The following is a 20,486-nucleotide window of genomic DNA, read 5'->3' on the forward strand; positions in this document are numbered from 1 at the left end:
TAACAGAGCTCTTTAATGTTGCCCTCGAATCATTCTGTGTGGTCGCCACTCATATTATTTCCAAATTCTTATTCTTCTTTTTTATGTATTCTTTCAAACCCCTGTGGTACTAGACTAAGTAGTGGTAGTGGTGACATCATTGTTAATTTTGTAGACAGCTTCATATTCCTCAAGATGATGGACAAATGTGACACTATAATTAATATATAATCTTTTTTTAACAGAAGCAAATGCATCTCTCCTGGTGATCCCAAACTTTTCTATCACTTTGGAAGCTCCCAAACATAAATTCTTTATTTCAAGGTGGGAGGGAAGTACTACATTTTCACCTGGATCATCTGTAGTATCCAAGACTAAGTATCTAAACAATTTGTTGAAAGTTTGCCTTAATAAAGTTTGGTTCAATATTTTATCTTTTTTTTATTACATGGTTATTTCATGTTTCTATAGTAGAGGTAGGTTGCTTTCCATAGCAGGAGAATATAGACCTAAACACAATTCAGGCAAAATTTCCTGCATCTTGTTGCATAGAATAGCACCTTCTTTGCACCGTAGGAAGAAGAGAAACTCCCAACTTCATGTCTTCCATTAGCCCAGCCTGTGGGACGGAGGCTTAGTTGGGTCAGTCAAATTACATGGGCAGCCCAAATCCTCAGGCTGGCAGTGGAAGGAAAAGGAAAAGGGGTGAGGATGTCAGGTGGTCCAAAGAACTGGCTGATGGTAAATAGCAGGCTTACAATGAACACAGGCAAACTAAAGGATCCTGGTGATCCTTGCAGCAGCTATAGCAGGGGCAGGGGAGAACTGGGATGTCTGTACCCAGCTGCCAAGCTGTTGCTGTCTCCTTTCCTATAAGTCTCCCTCGGCCCCTTAGGCTGGCTCAGGCTCCAACAATGGTACAAGCCCCACAACTCCAGTAATTTTAAAAACATTATTTATGTATTTAATAACTAATTTACACATAGTACAAAATTCAATAGTTCAAAAGGGGTTATAGTGAACAGTGAATCCTCCTTTCACCATTGCTATCCAGCTTCTTTCCGTAAAATTAAGTGTTGCCAGAGTCTTGTTATCCTTTTTCCTGCTGAATACAATTTGCTAGTTTTGCTACCCTCTCCTTGACTGATTTAGGTTCAGTACAAACTGCAAACCAAGAAAATGCACAGCATTTTTACTAATAATGTCACAAATAATCAAGTTTTGCCAACAAGAGATCTTCAGTTACCAAATTAGATAATTATTTAACACATAATTTTGTATTCTTGATTGTACAATCTGTAAACTCTGTTGGGCAAAACTACATTGCCGTGTTGTAAAACAGAAAGGATAGTAGACTAGACTTTCTCAGAAGACCTGGGTTCTAGGCCTGCCATTTATTAGTCATGTAACTTCTTTCACTTTGCAAATCTGTAAAACATGGACATTATCTCATCTCTGCCTATTTCACAGAATTAAAAGGATTAAAAAAAGCAATAAGTGGAAAACACATTGGAAACTCTAATGCAATATAAATATTCTTATTAACTTGTATCTCCACAGCAACCAGTCCAAAATTGAATAGATACACAAAAATTTAATTAAACAGATATAAACAACATTTCAGATTGTGCAAATTATATGCTATGTTATATTAATGAAATTGATTTTTTCCCTTTAGGTTTACTGAATGAATATAATGACCCAAGTGTCAAAAGGACATCTTTCTTTTTGGGAAAGTCTATAACCTTGCTTGATTTTTCTTTTCCATTGAGGAAAAACTATTCCTAGTGAGAAGTTGGGGCAGATATTTTATCAAATCCAACAAGGCTAATGGTTTTGCCATAGGAAACAAGAGTTCACAAAGGGTCCAAAAAAGAAAAAAGAGAGAGAGCTTATGTGAGAAGCCATGCAGGCAATCCTGGAGCTTAAGTAAAGTCTGCTGTCCAAGAGGAATAAAAGAAGATGGTAATAAAAATCATAAAGTCCTGCTAAAATACCTCTTTAATTTCTTTAGAATAGGTTTGGCACTCAAGACAGTAATGGAGAATGAAAATTCACAAAAAAGGATTAAGTAAATGGAATGGCTAATAAACATACAAATCAGAGGAAGCAAAGATCTTAACCTTTAGTAGCTTTTGTTATAGGTTTACCTTACCTCTTCTGCCGTACTAACATGTCGCCTCTGAGTTTTCTTGGGGCTCAAAAGGTTTCGACGACATGAACCACTCCAAGATGGGCTTGGAACAGGCTTAATAGGAAAAGATTTTTCATATGCAGACATATGGCAGTGATGGTTTGACTTTCCCATAAAAGTGTTTGATAATCCACTAAAAAAAAAATTGTAAAACAGGTAAGAACAGCAAATAAGATAAATCTAACCTATTATTTTCACTTTTAAGAAATAACAAAAACCAAAAGAAAATTAACAGGTAGATTGTCCTGTATGACATTGTAATGATAGATATAGGCATTATATATTTTGTCATAACCTATAAAATTGTGCAAAACAGATTATAAACTATGTAATAAACTATAGTCCATGGTTAATAACAATGCTTTGATATGTGTTCATCAATTGTAACAAATGTACCACACTAATAAAGAATGTTGTTAATGTGGGAAAGTGTGTGTGTGGGGGGCATATGGGAATCCCCTATATTTTATATGTAACATTTATGTAATCTAAAGCTTCTCTAAAAATAAGAAAAATTAATTTTAAAAAATTAATAGAATGATAGGTATACCATTTGAGGGAAATGTATAAGAAATGATATTTTATTTCATTCATATGGGTTACTGCATCAGGTTCTGTCATTTAAAATATCTTAAAGATTAACAAACTATATAATTATTTAAGCCTTAATATCCTTGGATCTACAACCTGTAAGTTCTTCTGGCCAGGAACCACGTAGGTGTGTGGTATGAAAGAAAGCATATCAGACTAAACTTTTTCAGAAAACATGAGTTCCAAAAACTTTAAACACTTTCTTTCACTCCTGTTTCCCCACTCAAGCCCTATGAAAGGAAGGGAAATACTTTAAAATTAAACATACAGAAATAAAACTGAAGTCTGTCAACTAAGTTTTTAAACTGAATTTTAAAATTTCCTGAAAGACCAGCAGAGGTCTCCCATCTTTCATTAAAAATAACCAAAAGGCTTTATTAGGCTGCCTTGCTCTCTGGTCTCACATTTACCTCCTCTAAGGAAGATTTTTAAAATGTTCTTCTTCTTTCTTGTTTTCTACTATTTATACCCTAATAGGAAGAAGTAGTATGAAAAATATTTTTGTGAACTTGAAAGCTCAAACTCTTCTCTAAGGCTAGGTTAATAATTTCAAGTTTTTTCTATGTGCTCTTTCTCATATAGCATTATCCAGAAAGTCCAAGATACTTATTCAACATAATTTTTTTTTTTTTAAAGATTTATTTATTTAATTCCTCCCCTCCCCCGGTTGTCTGTTCTCTGTGTCTATTTGCTGCATCTTGTTTCTTTGTCCACTTCTGTTGTCGTCAGCGGCACGGGAAGTGTGGGCAGCGCCATTCCTGGGCAGGCTGCACTTCCCTTCACGCTGGGCGGCTCTCCTTACAAGGTGCACTCCTTGCGCGTGGGGCTCCCCTACGTGGGGACACCCCTGCATGGCAGGGCACTCCTTGAACGCATCAGCACTGCACATGGGCCAGCTCCACATGGGTCAAGGAGGCCCGGGGTTTGAACCGCGGACCTCCCATGTGGTAGACGGACGTCCTAACCACTGGGCCAAGTCCGTTTCCCTATTCAACATAATTTGTTTCAGGCTGAGAACTCAGAATAGAGATACAAATTGACCAAGTTAACTGCAATGATCAATACATGAAATCAACTCTTTAAAATAAGTATATGTAGACTAAATTCAAATGAAATCAGACTATGTCTAAAAAAAAATCAAGAGGTACATGTAAGCTTACTCTTTAACCCTTCAAATTCTAATGATTTCTGGGTGTGTTTGAGTGAAGAAAGGAGAAAGGACTTAAAATTTCAGAAACAAGTTTACTCTCTTAGGATGGGTAGATGCAGCTAGGAAAAGATGGCAAGGGCAATATAATGTGGTGAAGATAAATGGATTCCCTACAATGCCTTTTGTATTGGAGTTTCCCAAAGTCATTTTTTTTTTAATATAATTTTTTTTTTCTAAAAAACACTTATGAGGACATCTTGCAATACCAGAAAGCAAAGGTGCTATCAAAAATTAACAAGGCCTAAAAATGGCCCCACATCACATCTCTACTTCCTTTTCTTTGCCCTCAGCAACTACCGTGGCCACTTTCTCCTGAGTGATATTGCAGGGTCAGATGCTAGGCTTTATATATCCTGCCATAGCCCAATGAATGTACTGGTGAAGAGTGTAAACTACAGCGTAAACTATTACCCATGTGGAGCAGCAGGGCTCCAAAATGTGTTCACCAGGTGCGAAGAGTGTCACAATGAAGGGGGAGGTTGTTGGTGTGGGAGGAGTTGGGTGGGGGAGTGGGGGGTATACAGAAACCTCTTACGTTTTTAAATGTAACATTTTTTTTGTGATGTACATACCTTCAAAAAAATACAATTTACAAAAATGATGGGGTGGGGGGATGGGGAGTGGGTTATATGGGAACCTATGTTTTTTATTTTTTAATGTAGGGTTCTTTGTGATCTATTAACTTTAATTTTAAAAAGTGTAAAAAAAATTTAATGAGAGGGAGCGGATATAGCTCAAGCAGTTGAGTGCCTCCTTCCCATGTATGAGGTCCTGGGTTCGCTCCCCAGTACCTTTTAAAAAACAAACAAACAAAAAACTTTCACTGGGGAGTGTATGGCTCAGTGGCTGAGCACCTGCTTCCCATGTACAAGGTCCCACGTTCAAATCCCCAGCACCTCCTAAAAATTTTTAAAAGCTTAAAAAGAAAATTAATGAGGTTATATCAAACATAGAAGTCAGCCTGAAGGAGCTCCCACTATCTGAAGATGTGAGAATATGAGCATTAAATATAATGACTGTAGTGAATGAATCACACTGAATCAATGAAAATCCATGCATCCACATGACACTTAAAAAAGAACAAAAAAGGGAAACGGACTTTGGCCCAGTGGTTAGGGCGTCCGTCTACCATATGGGAGGTCCGCGGTTCAAACCCCGGGCCTCCTTGACCCGTGTGGAGCTGGCCATGCGCAGCGCTGATGTGCGCAAGGAGTGCCATGCCACGCAAGGGTGTCCCCTGCGTGGGGGAGCCCCACGCGCAAGGAGTGCGCCCCGTAAGGAGAGCCGCCCAGCGTGAAAGAAAGAGCAGCCTGCCCAGGAATGGCGCTGCCCACACTTCCCGTGCCACTCGACAACAGAAGCGGACAAAGAAACAAGACGCAGCAAACAGACACCAAGAACAGACAACCAGGGGAGGGGGGAAATTAAATAAATAAATAAATCTTTAAAAAAAAAAATTTCATAAAAAAAATTCTTTAATTTGAAAATTGTCAATTCAAAGAAAGATCCTGCATTTCCTATTAGGAACTGTGACAGCTTGAGATTATTTTTGTAAATCCCAGAAAGAGAAAGATCATGTTGTAAACTAATCTATTCCTCTGTGATACTCTTTGATTGTATTAAATTCAGTGAGGGACCTCTGATTAAGTTTACTTGATAAAATCAATTTAAGGTTTCTGATTTGACCATGTCAGTAAGGTATAACTCAGTTTGAGTCGCTGACCCCTTGGTGGGCTGACATAAACAGAAACTCACTCAAGAAGACACAGGGGGGAAACGGACTTTGGCCCAGCGGTTAGGGCGTCCGTCTACCATATGGGAGGTCCGCGGTTCAAACCCTGGGCCTCCTTGACCCGTGTGGAGCTGGCCATGCGCAGTGCTGATGCGCGCAAGGAGTGCCGTGCCACGCAAAGGTGTCCCCCGCGTGGGGGAGCCCCACGCGCAAGGAGTGCGCCCGTGAGGAAAGCCGCCCAGCGTGAAAAGAAAGTGCAGCCTGCCCAGGAATGGCGCCGCCCACACTTCCCGTGCCGCTGACGACAACAGAAGCGGACAAAGAAACAAGACGCAGCAAATAGACACCAAGAACAGACAACCAGGGGAGGGGGGGAAATTAAATAAATAAATCTTTAAAAAAAAAAAAAAAAGAAGACACAGGGGAAGAGAGAGAGAGTTATTATTTTTGATCCTGGGGCCCTGGAAAGAGACGAGCCATTCACCTGATAGTTTGCAACTGACCTTGGGAAGAGAACATACAATCCGGAAAGATTGAGCCCTATGCCAGGAGAGAGTGGAAGCTCTGAGAGACAAGCCCTATGCCAGCCTGCAGCTGAGAGAAAAGAAACTGAGAAGAGAAGGCTAAACCCTCACAGATTAGCAACCACCTTGTTTCAACATGTGGCAATTGACTTTGGTGTGAAAGCAACTTTGAGCTAGACTCTTCAGGGCCTTGTAACTGAAAGCTTTTACCCCCAATAAGTACCCTTTATAAAAGCCAACAGATTTCTGGTACTTTGCATCAGCACCCCTTTGGAAGACTAATACAGGAACATTTCAGGGAAACCAAACAGCTCAAGTTAATGAAGAAAAATGTACTCCTTAACAACTGGTAGAGGGAAGCAGACTTGGCCCAATGGTTAGGGCATCCATCTACCACATGGGAGGTCCGCGGTTCAAACCCCGGGCCTCCTTAACCAGTGTGGAGCTGGCCCATGCCGCAGTGCTGATGTGCACAAGGAGTGCCATGCCACACAGGGGTGTCCCCCGCGTAGGGGAGCCCCATGTGCAAGGAGTGCGCCCCGTAAGGAGAGCCATCCAGCGCGAAAGAGCAGCCTGCCCAGGAATGGCACTGCACACACGGAGAGCTGACACAACAAGATGAAGCAACAAAAAGAAACACAGATTCCCGTGCCACTGACAGCAATAGAAATGGACAAAGAAAAATATGCAGCAAATAGAAACAGAGAACAGACAACTGGGGTGGGGGTAGGGAGAGAAAAAAAAAAACAAAAAACTGGTAGAGCGCTAATTATTAAAAGTAGAAGAAATGATAGTATTAGGAAAGTATTTCATTAACGCTAATAAATCAGGTAAGGATTATCAACTGGTATTAATAGCTATTTGATAAACAGCTGACATGAACCAGGGCATTCATATTATGCCAAAATAACACCATTCAGATTATATTTTAGTCACAAGGTAGGGAACCTAACTGTACAATTAAGGATTAGACTATCATTAATCTAGAGGTCAAGCTAACATCACTAATGACAGAACAACCAGCTATTATGTCTTCTAATGTGACATGATACATCATCTTTTTTTTTTTTTCAATTTATTTCTCTCCCCTTCCCCCCGCTCCAGTTGTCTGCTCTCTGTGTCCATTCGCTGTGTGTTCTTCTGTGACCATTTCTATCTTTATCAGCAGCACCGGTAATGTGTTTCTTTTTGGTGCATCATCTGGTTGTGTCAGCTCTCCAAGTGTGCGGTGCCATTCCTGGGCAGGCTGCACTTTCTTTTGTACTGGACGGCTCTCCTCACAGGGCGCACTCCTTGTACATGGGGCTCCGCTATGCGGGGGACACCCGTGCGTGGCAGGGCACTCCTTGCGCGCATCAGCGCTGCGCATGGGCCAGCTCCACATCGGTCAAGGAAGCCCGGGGTTTGAACCGTGGACCTCCCATGTGGTAGGCGGATGCCCTATCCTTTGGGCCAAGTCCGCTTCCCTACATCATCTTTTATTCAAGCCAAAAATCTAGTTTACAAGAAAGACAGGGAATAGAGGACAAGATAATGATACCAGGAAAAAGCAACCTTCTAAATCCTAAAGGTGGGACATTATGCAGAAAAAAGTCATTTTGTAAAATAAGGTACTATTCTAAATTACAAGAGATCTAAGGAAGATAACTACCAGATACAATCCTAGATTGGAGACTGGTTTGGGAAAAATTGGCCATAAAGGGTATCTTGGGGTCAACTCAGATAATTTAAATATAATTTTGTTAATACAGGATAAAAACTTACTGAATTGGAAAATTGGAGATGATGGATTGAAACAGCAGATTACAATTACAAGAGTAAGAAATAATTTTTGTAAAAAAAGTATACAAATGCAAATAAAAGTATCTGGAAGTATATGTGCTATTTCAGAGATGATAACTGGACGGTGGGAAAGAAAGCAATGCTTTTTTATTTTTGCTAATCTGTATTTTCCAATTTTTACAGAGCATATGCACTGTTTTCATAATAATGTTATTTTAAAAAATAACAGTATATATCCCTTTGCTCTCACTAGAATGGTTATTATTTTTAAAATGGAAAAGTATTGGCAAGAATATGGAGAAATAGGAACCCTAACACTATGTTGATAGGAATGTAAAATGGGGCAACCTCTGTGGAAAACAGGTTGGCAGTTCCTCAGAAAGTTAAGTATGGAATTACCATATAACCTAGCAACCCTACTTCTAGGTATATACCTGAAAGAAATGAAATCAAGGATTCAGACAGATATCTGTTCAACAATGTTCACAACATCATTATTCACAATAGCAAATAGTGAGAAGCGCCACAAGTGTCCATCAACAGATGAATTGATAAACAAAATGTATATACACATATAATGAAATATTATTTAGCTGTAAGAAGAAATGAATTTCTGCTACATGCTATAACATAGAAGAACCTTAAAGACATCATGTTGAGCCAGGTAAGTTGGTTACAAAAGGATAAATATTATATGATCTTACTTATATGCAGTAACTAGAATATGCAAATTTAGAAATAGGAGACAGGGTACAGGGTGGCAGAGTTGGGGGTAGGAGTGGGAAATGGGGCTTAATGCTTAATGAGTATAGAGTTTCTATATGGGGTAAAGGAAAACTTGGTAATGGATGGTGGTGTCTGTAGCACAGCAATGTAAATTTAACACCACTGAACTATATACTGAAAGTGATCTAAATAGGAACTGTTGTACTGTACATAAGCTATCCACAGGATGGTATCACTGATTTAAAAAACCAACTTGCTGATTGATGCATATAAAATATTTTAACAGTTTGAATTTGGTGAATCCCAGAAAAAATTGTTTTTGAAATAATCCATTCCTGTGAGACCTTCTGATTGCATCAGATTCAGTTAAAGGACCTTTATTAGATCACTTTTGATTGGACAATGTCAGTGAGGCATGACTTAGGTTCCGTCTCCTTCTCTTGCTGGGTCTTATTTAAACTGAGAACACACAGAGAGACCCAACCATGTGAGAGAGAGAACTCCAGGGTCACCTACAACTGCAGAAGAAGAAGCCCCAAGAGGCTGGAGGAGACAAGGCCAAGGGAGAGATGCCAGGGAGATATGTCCACAGCTGAGATCCAAAAGAAAGGAGAGAGAAACCAGTAGACCCACCATCTTGCCTCACAACATAGCAGGACTCCAGGATCTGCTAACATCAAACCTTTGGTGAGAAAGCATCTCTGATAAGGCCTTGATGTAGACATTTTCAAAAACCTGAAACTGTGAGAATTTCCCTTAATAAAATTCCCATTATAAAAGCCAAACTATTTCTGGTACTTGGTATCAGCAGCCCTTTGGCAAACAAAGAGCTACATTTCGGAGTATACATAGCATGTATGACAAACACATGTATGCACACATGCACAGACAGGAGAGAGAGAGTAAGAGAAAGAAACCAGCATGAAAAAAAAAAGGTATGGGAAGCAGATGCAGCTCAAGCAATTGGGCTTCCATCTACCATATAGGAGGTCCAGGGTTCAATACCCAGGACTTCCTGGTGAAGGCAAGTTGGCCCACATGGTGAGCTGGCCCATGTGGAGTGCTGGCCTGTGCAGGAGTGCCAGCCAAAGCAGGGAGCTGAATAGCAAGATGACACAACAAAAAGAGACACAGAGGAAAGACAAAAGAGACTTAACAGACCAGGGAGCTGAGGTGGCTTAAGAGAATGATTGCCTCTCTCCCACTTCAGAAGGTCCCAGGATCGGTTCCTGGAGCCGCCTAATAAGAATACAAGCAGACACAGAAGAACACACAATGAATGGACAGAGAGTAGACAGTGGAGGGAGGGGGGAGAAATAAATAAATAAATCTTTTAAAAAAACAAGGTATGGAGGAGAGCAGATGTAGCTCAAGCGGTTGAGTGCCTGTTTCCCATATACGAGGTCCTGGGTTCAATCCCCCATACCTCCTAAAAACAAACAAATGAAAAAACCAACTCTCACTGGGGAAAGGATGTGCCTCAGTAGTTGAACACCTGCTTCCCATATATGATGTGTCAACTGGGCCAGGTAATTGTGCCCAGCTGTTTGGTCAAGCAAGCACTGGGCTAACTGTAAGGCAAGGACATTTATGGACTTTAGTCACCATCGAGTTTACATAGATAGCTGATTAAATCTACATCAACCAGGGAGACTGCCATCAGCAATCAATGACATTTTATATAATCAGTTGAATGTCTTAAAAGGGGAAATGATTTCAGCATTCAGAGAGAATTTCCCAGCTCATCTTTGGACAGTCACCATCTCCCAGAACTCGTCGAGGATTTTCATTAGACTTTCATCACAGCCCCTGGTTTGCAGCCTGCCTGCAGAATCTGGACTTGCACATCTCCATGGTTATAAGAGAATTTTATAAAATCTCACACTATTTACAGATATCTCCTATTGATTCTGCTTCCCTAGAGAACCCTGACTAATACAACATGTATGAAATGCTGGGTTCAATCCCCAGTACCTCCTAAGAAATAAAATACATCTTCAAGAGGTCCTTTTTACAATGGGCTCACAGGACAGGAATGCAGGTTAAGATTAAGAACATACCTAAATTGGGGTATATAATTCAATCTATCACAGTCTGCCCTCTGGACCCCCAAAAGGCAAGTTCTTCCACTTGCAAAATATTCATCCCATTCCAATATCCCAAAATCCTTAAGTCATTTCAGTAACAACTCTAGGCCTCAAATCTCATCAAAATCAATTAATCCATCTGTGGTTTAAACTCACCTGTGAAAGCCAGTAAACAAGCTATCTGCTTCCAAAATACAATACCGAGACAGTCATAGCATAGAAATTCCCACTCCAGAAGAGAAAAATTGCAAGGAAAACAGGGGTCACAGGTCCCAAACAAATTCCATTAGATTCCAAGGTCTAAGAGTCACCAGTAGATTGATGCTTTGTCCTCTGGGCCTTCTGGAGTGGCAGCACCACCCTCCTAAGCACCTGGGCAGTATGCTCTCCCTATGTACTGGAGATCAGGTCCCACCCTCTCCAAGCACTTGAATAGAGGCCACACTCTGTTCAAAAACAGGGGTTATAGGCCTTTCTAAGCATTGGGGTGGCAGTCGCACTCTCCTCTAATACCGGGGCATAGACCCCACCCTCTCTGACCATTTGGGTGGCTGAACTCTCCCTTAATATGGGGCATGAAGCCTCTCCCTTTGGCTCAAGATCGCTTCAGTCTAGAGATCTGCTTCCATAGTTTTGCCTTTGAAGTTATTTTTCCTTCAATTTGTCCCATCTCTGTCCCTTTCAGTGCAGGCTGGCACTGCTTCTGCTAACACAAAATTCTAACACCTTGTCAGTTTTCTGTGCGGTTCAAGGGGGTCCGACCTATCAATCCAAAAGGATTTTCTACAGATCCTACCTAGATAATTCCATTTCCAATCTTGACTTCCTTTAAGATGGCTTACTGGATCCATGAGTCGCATGCTATTTTCTTTAATAAAGGTGGTCCCACTAATGAAAGATGTTATTAACGGGAAAATGTGAGGGATGGTGGTGAGGTATATGGGAAACTACTATATTTTCCATGTAACCTCTATAATCTAAAATTCCTTTAAAAATAAAGTTTAAAAAAAATAAAGGGTGGTCCAGGTAAACCCTCACATGAAGCCTTGTTCTCTGGGGAATCACTTCCTAGAAGCACTGGGAAGCCACTTTAAGAGTTACTTCTGGCCCTAGTCTCAGAGCATGCTATCCAAATGGGCTGAAGATTTTCCAAATGATAAATGGCTGGTTCTTTTGTGCTTAACAGTTCAATTCTCAGTTTATCCCTTTCTTCTCACATTTGACATGAACAGCAAGAGAGAAATCAGGCTGCACCTTCCACATTTAGCTTGGGAATCTCCTCAGCTAAACATCCAAGTTCATCACTTACAAGTTCTGCCTTCCAACATCGGAACACAATTTCCCCAAGTTTTCTGCCATTTTATAACAAGGATCACCTTTTATCCAGTTTCCAATAAACATTCATCATTTCTAAGGACTCACTGGAAATACCTTTGACACCCATATTACTACCAACATCCTGCTCATGACAAATTATTAATTCTCTGATAGAAACTTTCTCTACAGCTCTAACTTAACGTCTTGAGTCCTCACTGGAAACACCTTTAATATTTCTATCTTTACTGACAGTTTCTTCAAAGCAATCTAAGCCTTTTCTACCAAGTGCCTCAAAATTCTTTCAGCTTCTATACACTACCCAATTCCAAATCCACTCCCACATTTTTAGGCATTTCTAATAATAGCACCTTACTTTCTGGTATAAAAAACTGTCTTAATTTGCCAAGCTTCTATGACAAATACCACACAATGGGTTTGCTTAAACAATAAGAATTAATTATTGGCTCATGATTTTGGAGGCTAGAGTCTAAAATCAAAGCATCAGCAAGGCTATGCTTTCTCCATAAAGTCTACAGTGTTCTGTTGAAGGCTTGCTGCAATCCTTAGGGTCAATTCCTTGGCTTGCATATCTGCTTCCCATTACAAGGCAATCTCTCTCTACTTGTGTCTGCTCTTCCGGTTTCCACCGACTCTGGCTTCTTCCTGAGCGGCCTTTCACTTGTGGCTTCTAGTTTCTTCTCTTAATAAGGCTTCCACTAATATGGATTAAGATCCACTCTCATTCAGTTGGGCCACAACTTAACTAAAAATAACATCTTCAAGAGGTCTATTTATAGCAGGGTCATGCACACAGAAATGCAGATTAAAATTATATCTAAATTGGGATACATAATTCAATCTATCATAGGGAGGGAAATGAAACTGTGGCTAGTGGTCAAGGAATCTTTAGCTTAATGTTTTTGTTTTTAAATGGGAGTGGGGAAAATGACACGTTCTCAGGTCAAAGGGTTAATAATTATAAAATAAAATAAAAGCCACCTTGTTGGTTTCAAACAATCAATATCAGAAAACAACTTTTGACTAAGGAGGAATTTAAGTGACCCCACATTCCTAAAATCCACCACCAGAACAGAATTTAAGAAGTTAAAGTCGTACATATAAGCTTGGACAATGACGTGGTAGGATTTAGATGTTGAAAAAACTAGTATAAAATTGTCTGTGGCTGTTTTCAAATAGAAGTAGTTATAATTCTAAGGCCATGAGGTGCAGTGCTATTTGGTTTCAATCAATTCCCTGCTCATGTGAGAGCCTGTAAAAGGTGCTGGTTCCTTGCTACCAAAGTTGCAGAGATTGATCCTAACAGCCATATTAATCCTGAAGAATCTCAATATACTAATAGCTACCAAGATTTCCCTTAAAACTCTCTCCCCTAATAAGATTTAGCTATAACCAAAATTTAGCATCAAGTAAATTAAAAGCTTAAATTGGATTTGTCCGTATCTCTAAGGTTTGAAGTCCAAAAATGGTGTTTCTCTTTTAAAATGCCAATGTAATAACTACCTCATGGCCATTATCTTTTATATTTGAGGAAAGGCTTAAGAAGTAATACCCACCTGGAGGTCTTTCGGGTTTCGAGGTAAAGACTTCGGCTGTTCCTTGATTTTTGTAAAGTTGAACCTGAAGCTGGAGTGGAATTTCTCCACTGGCCATTTGCACTCTGGCCAAAGGTTCTTAAATCGCCTGATCCAAGAAAACTGTCTGAGGAAGGGTTGTCTAAAAGAATAAAAATTTGAATAAATTCAACAAATATCTACAGGTGGCTCTCTGTATGACTGCAACCATGTCCAAATTGTATTCCAATCCAACAATACACATTGTTGTATTGATAAGGTGGCATATCACCATGTTTTTCATGGAAGAAAGATCCCAGTCTCAACTGCCAGTAAAGTCTGCAGTAAAGGAACTTCTACAAACTAAAATTGATTCAGCCATACTAACCTGAAAATTGATGAAGGAGCTGAATCCTGCCACAGCCATGTGCCTTATCTGCATCAATGTGACTCCGTGGTGTCCACCAAAAGTCAACATTTTACCCCAACTATATCTTGCAAGCACTCCCAGGCCTGGGCCTGAAAGAAGGTAGGCCAGACCAGTAAGAAAGCAGGTGGAGGGCCAAGGAGAATTGTAATTCAAATGAACAACAGTTATAGCAGCTGGTGCCACTTTCTTTTTGTTAGTTACCATGTTCATGACTCAGGGACTGTCACTAGGAGTGAAGAAAGCCTAATTGCTGCTTATTTTGGCCACCTTATGGCAAAATGACCCATCATATATATATCTTGTTCTGTATGTGCAGTCACACAGGGGATTATTATTTGAATTTTCTGACTTGTAGGTTTTACCAGCTAGGGTGATAAAAATGTCTTGAAGTTTTAGCTAAGAAGAATAAATTCTATACCTTCCCCTCCCCACTGGCAGGATTGAACAATTTAAAATAGCTCCTTCATTACTTTAGATGTTAGGCTATGGGAACTCTGAGGAGCTCCACTTGAAAAATGAGAATGATAATTTTCCATTTCTTGAAAAGCTGACATTTTGAAAACCCTCTTTCAAAGGATATTTTCATAGAAGTTTGCATAGTATTGTATATTTATGCAATTTAAAATACTTAATGGGGATTGGATGAAGTTCAGTGGCTAAGCACCTGCTTCCTGTATACAAGGTCCTAGGTTCAATCTCCAGTACCTTCTAACAAAAAACAAACAAACAAACAAAAAGACAATAAAATAAAATACTTAATGTATCTTTTGATACTCTATCCAGTAAGTAAGGGAGCCTACAAAAATACAACTTTTGTATTTTTTTAAGTTGGTCAGAGTATCAGGATTGGGGAAAATAAGACTGGAAAAAAGCAACAGTCAGGGGTGATGTTAGTAGCAGCTGATTCACCAGTGGATGACCCTAGCCTAATAATTAAAATAAATTACATTTACATCCAAAATAAACTCTAATTTTTAAAATTTTTAATCAGATCCTACACTTAGCAACTATTACTACTATTTTAAGGATAAAACGTGGGCTAATGAGTCTCAGTAAAAGACCAGAAAATTGTTATCTTTAAATGCACTATAAATATACAAATCTTTGTTTCTCACACCTTTGAACTAAAATTTGATTAGAGAATCATCTAACAAGAAATGCCAAAGAAAAATAAGTCTGGCAAGAAATTCACATTATCCTGACAAATAGGAAATTTGAGACCAAAGACAAGTCATAATAGCCTTCTTAATGGCATATGACAGAAGCGTCAACCTTAAAATGTAAGGAAAAAGAATGCCGGCAGTTGGTTTAACCAGAAAAAAAGATGGTTCTATCCCACTTAATAAAATCACTGAATAGTCCTGTATTTTTGATGTGATAAAGCTAGGAAGGGACAACGGGGATTACACACACTCACTTTTTCGTGAGGGTTTAACCTAGAATTCTGTCATCACCAGGAAATCAGAGTTGCAAATGCCACAAAAGAGCTTACTTGTTATGTGCACACATACAAATGCAAAACTAGAATACATCAGAAATTTAATTGTGGTTGTGTTTCAATTATAGAATGATGGAGGTCTACTACCTTTCTTTAAAAATATTCTTCAGGGAGCAGGCAATACTTTTATGGACATAAAATAATAATCTTTATATTAAAAAAGAGCAGTATGTCAAGCAATCATTTACTATGAAAGTAGGCATTTTAGGATTCATTTAGTTATTATAATAGCAAGATGCTTTAAATCATCTCACCTACTAAATACCTGTTTAGCAACCTAATTAAACATATTTTCCAAAGATAAGACATAGATAATGATTCTAAGCATGAGCAAAACAATTGATTTCCATCTAAATTTACTTTTATTAGGGTTTTTTTTTTTCATCGTACCCTTGATAAAACAGAAGTCTTGAAGCCTGACCTTAACTAAATTATTAAAGTAAAAGGGAAAAGGTTGTATTTTCTCTGCTTTCTATAGAATCTTCTAAAAATAAATTTTTTTAATAGTCTAATCTTGAGTGGATTAAGAAGCCGATTTTTAAAAACCTTGATCTAGAGTGGCAGATCTGGTAAAAGCAGTAAGTGAGAGGCTCCAGACCCTAGATTCTAAGGTTTGGGGCTTTCCTGTATTTCTATCTTGGTGGAATTTGAGAGGATAGCAGGATGACAAAGGAGACAAACCCCAATACAGTCAAAGAGACTAAGATAAACTGAGGACCCACATCTAGCCGAATAAAGAAGTAAGGCACAAAGGTACTGACCACAGATATCAATGTAGGCAATTATTAGAAAAGACTATATCCAAATGAGATAGTAGAGACAAAATTCTGCAAAGAACTGGAATGGATGTGGCAAAGGAAAGTTTAAAAAGTACATAGTAAAAGGTAAGGTTGTAATTAAAGACTTAATTATAACAAAAATGTACTCTTGGCATTCACAGATTTAAAATTCTGATTGTTAGGGAGCAACCCTGGAGGTCTGTGACATGCCATAAGCCTGTTTTATCAGGGACTATAGGAAATTTGGCAGAGATGATATCTGAATTCTCAGCTTCAAGGCTATGAGTAAATTTAGATAATAAGTCTAATAGCCCAATATCCCCATTTCAATATGACTTTGTTATTTACTACTATTATTCTCTATTCATCATATCTATAACTACTAGGAAGCTAATATTTTTCATTTTCCTAAAAAATGGTCTTCAAGTGAGATAAAACTTTTGTGGAAGATTTTTATATGGGGATCAACTTGTAATATGAGGATAAATACAAGAAAAATGTAAATATCAAGAATCATGTGCACAATTTACAATGCCAGGAATCGGGTCAAATATTGCCATATTCAAGAATATGAGAATCTGAGATGATCTCAGATACACCTTTTGTGAATATAAAGGGTCTAATGAAATTCAAAAGAAAAAAAGCTACATGTACAAATGCTTTTAAGTCTTATTATTTACAATGGCTGATGAAGGCAGAGGACGCTTATCCAAGTCAGACACACCTTGGGTCTACCTGTGTTTCAGAATTGAAAATTTCGGGAATTTTAGAAAGATAGCCTGGTATACCATGTAATGCTTCTATGTATAGTTTAAAGCAGCACCCCGTAATCAAACGTATTGCTATATCTACAATGAAATGTTTAATTATTCACATTTAGAGAGATAAAGACAAACTTTAAATAAAAATGTCAGTTCATGTAGGTTTTGCCAAGGTATTCAGGTCAAGTCAGGTTTTGCTACCAAAATAAGTTAGGAAAAAAGTCTTGGTTTTCAGAGCTATACGATTTTGGAATTGCACGTAAGGGATTGTGGATGTGTATATCATTTCCATGAATTATTATATATCTACAGAAAAATGATAAGTGTTAAGAATAATATATTAACATAGAAAGGTAAAAATAAAAATATTGAACTAAGAAAAAGATAGTATAGGTAATGAATCATACAATGTCTGCTATATATGAATCCATAGATAAAAATCAGAAAAGGCCACAGAGAGCTGGGTTAAATAATTAGTTGAGTTACAGTTCAGGGATTCTGAGTATAATTTTCTACATATTTGTTTATTATTAAGCAATTATTTTAAACTAAAAACAAAGATTCTATCCAATGGCAAATCAGTATGAAATTACAAACAAATAGAGCCTGAGTTCAAATGGAAATACTAACGATCAGATTTGATTAACCATTAACTATCCAACCAATTTTGGGCTCTCTGCTTATCAAAAATGCCTTTTCAATAATGACAGAAGTTACTTTCCAAGCAAATTAACTGATTTTACTGTACAAATTATACACATACTATGTGAAGGCCACTGCCCATCTCAGGATAGGAAATTCAGTGCCCAGGGCAGATAAAGTACCACACACCTAAGTGACATTTAAATATAAATCTAAAAGAGCATCATACTAACGTCTTTTTAGGGGAGGTGATCTCATCTTGCTGACAAAGAATCCTGAGAAAGTCAAATAACAGTAATTATTATTTGCATTTCATATTTACCATCTCTATATAAAAATCACAGTGAGGCTGATTCAATGATATAACCAGTCTTCCCATTTTTGTTGAAGATGAGGAGATGGAGATATGGGAAGATCACTGATTCTTCAAAGTACACAAGTGTCTGTAATTTTCCTGAGTCATATTGCCAAGAGACCAACCAATAAAACTCTTAGTTTCCCAAGATAGAGCTAGAAGACCATTGGGGGTTCAAAACTTAGGATCGGGGTAGATGATAAGTCAGGCAGGCCAGATAGGAATAACCAAGAGAATGCTGACTTCTGTCATCATGGATCACAAGTTGAATAGGCAAGCCCTTGAATATGCATGCATGGCTGTGGCAGGTACTAGACAGAAACATATAGTTAATATTTCCTGCCCTGATGGAGGGACAAGCTTGGGCAGAAATAAATTTTCAGGTTTCATGGTTTCAGGTAGATAGAAATAGGCCAGCTCTGTGCTTTAAATCAAGGCAAAACAAATAGCCTTTATACCATGCACACGCACACGCACGCTCACACACACACACACAAAAACCTGCATTGCTTTTTTACAATGGTATAAATAACAGGAGAATGTATTTCAACAAACTTTTCAATTAAAAAATTAATATTTGGTTGAGACTAGATTGGTAAAGTATTATGGCAATATAAAAGCATACAAAAATTTTATCAAAATTATGTTTTAGCAGGGAAAATACCACTTTGCTTTCAAAATTTTTACTTTTAGGGATTATAAACACATGATTTGCTATGAAGAAATGTGAAAGGTATAAGTACCTTGGCTCCAAGCAATGTGTCATACCTGAGTAATAATTTGGACTACAAGCTGCAGTTCTTGTAGAACACGTAAAAGATTGGTCCAAATTTCCTTGCCTGGAAGGTAAAATCTAAACAAAACAGAAGATTTTCTTAAATCCTATTTTTGACAATAAAGGAGAAATGTACCATTAAACAAAATCGACATATTTCAGAACTCACTATAATTATACAGTGCAAACTATTTATTAATAAGAAAGGAAAACATACAATCTGATGAAGTAATTGAGGATTTAAGGGAGGAAATGAGCAAAATATCTTGTAGCAGTTTGATATAGTTATGAATTCCAAAAATAGATATTGGATTATGTTTATAAACTGGTCTGTACTTGGGCATGATTAAATTATGATTAGGGCTTTGACTGGGTCACTGGTGGGTGGGGACTCACAGATAAAAGACATGGCAAAGGACAAAGTTGGAGGATTTTTAATCTTGGAGTTTTGAGGCTGGAGTTTGATACTGAAGTCATAAGTTGGAGCCCCAGGAAGTAAGCACACAGAGGAAAGAGAAGCAAGCCCTAGGAAGAGAGGAACCCTGAACCCAGAGAGAAGCAAGACCTGGGAAGAGAGGAAACCAGGAAGCCTGAACCCTGGCAGACATCAGCAGACATCTTGCTCCAACACATGGAAATAAGACTTTGGTGAGGGAAGTAACCTATGCTTTATGGCCTGGTATCTGTAAGCTCCTACACCAAATAAACACCCTTTATGAAAACCAACAGGCTTCTGGTATTTTGCATCACCACCCCTTTGGCTGACTAATACATGTTATACGATTGAATTTAAAGAATACTCATTAGAAAAGAAATATGCATTTAGTACATCTTGTTTTGAAAGAAAGCTGTAAAATATATCAAAGAGGCTAAGAAAATCAACCTGGTTTTGATTCTGTTGATACAGTTTCTTAACCAGGGATGGTGCCACACCCCCTAGTACAACAGTGGAAATGTATGCTTACATATTCAGTGACCAAAATGATTATGGAGAAGCAGGTCCTACAGGTATTTAGTGCATATGGGCCAAGGATGCTAAACATCCTGGTATGGTTGGGATAGAGTCATAAAGTAGAGAATTGCTCCATCCAAATTGCTAATGGCTTTCCTACTGGTAAAGACTGCTTTTAACAGTGTTTCTCAAATTTTAATGTATATATAAATTAGCTCAAGATATTGTTAGAATATAAATTCTGATTCAGTAGATCTGGGGTGGAGTCTGAAATTCTTCATTTCTAACAAGTTCTCAGGTGATGCGGATACTGCTATCCTGGACCAGACTTTGAGAATCTAGGCTTTATAACACCAGGAAATCTCAGAGCTGCTATATATGTACTTATATAACACCCCTCTCCAATTTGGAGCTCAGCAATTTTAAGACACTAGTTTAAAAGAACACTGACCTGCATATTGATAATTGTAGAATTTAAAGCAACAATAAGGAGTTTTATAAAACACACTGTTCTCAAATAATTCATACATTGCCTGATTCCTGTCTTAACTTTAATATACCAAATAGAATTCTAAACACTA

At 38.3% G+C, this 20,486-nt stretch overlaps 1 protein-coding gene across 6 annotated transcripts in view; it reads right to left on the reverse strand.

The window, feature by feature from the left end:
* Nucleotides 1-20,486, reverse strand: part of SENP1 (SUMO specific peptidase 1) — a 93,041-nt gene that overhangs the window by 67,010 nt on the left and 5,545 nt on the right. For 3 of the 6 annotated variants that reach the window (XM_004470399.5, XM_004470397.5, XM_071218810.1), the window contains exons 4-7: nt 18,947-19,031; nt 18,057-18,098; nt 13,717-13,876; nt 2,135-2,306 (exon numbers count right to left, since the gene is read on the reverse strand). In XM_004470399.5, coding sequence (XP_004470456.2) covers nt 2,135-2,306; nt 13,717-13,876; nt 18,057-18,098; nt 18,947-19,031 — 459 coding nt within the window. Of the gene's footprint in view, nt 1-2,134; nt 2,307-13,716; nt 13,877-18,056; nt 18,099-18,921; nt 19,032-20,486 lie in introns of those variants that run through there. The other 3 variants (XM_058307897.2, XM_004470398.5, XM_058307898.2) reach the window with 2 other exon arrangements.

Source organism: Dasypus novemcinctus, chromosome 12, assembly GCF_030445035.2.
Source record: "Dasypus novemcinctus isolate mDasNov1 chromosome 12, mDasNov1.1.hap2, whole genome shotgun sequence".
Lineage (NCBI taxonomy): Eukaryota > Metazoa > Chordata > Mammalia > Cingulata > Dasypodidae > Dasypus > Dasypus novemcinctus.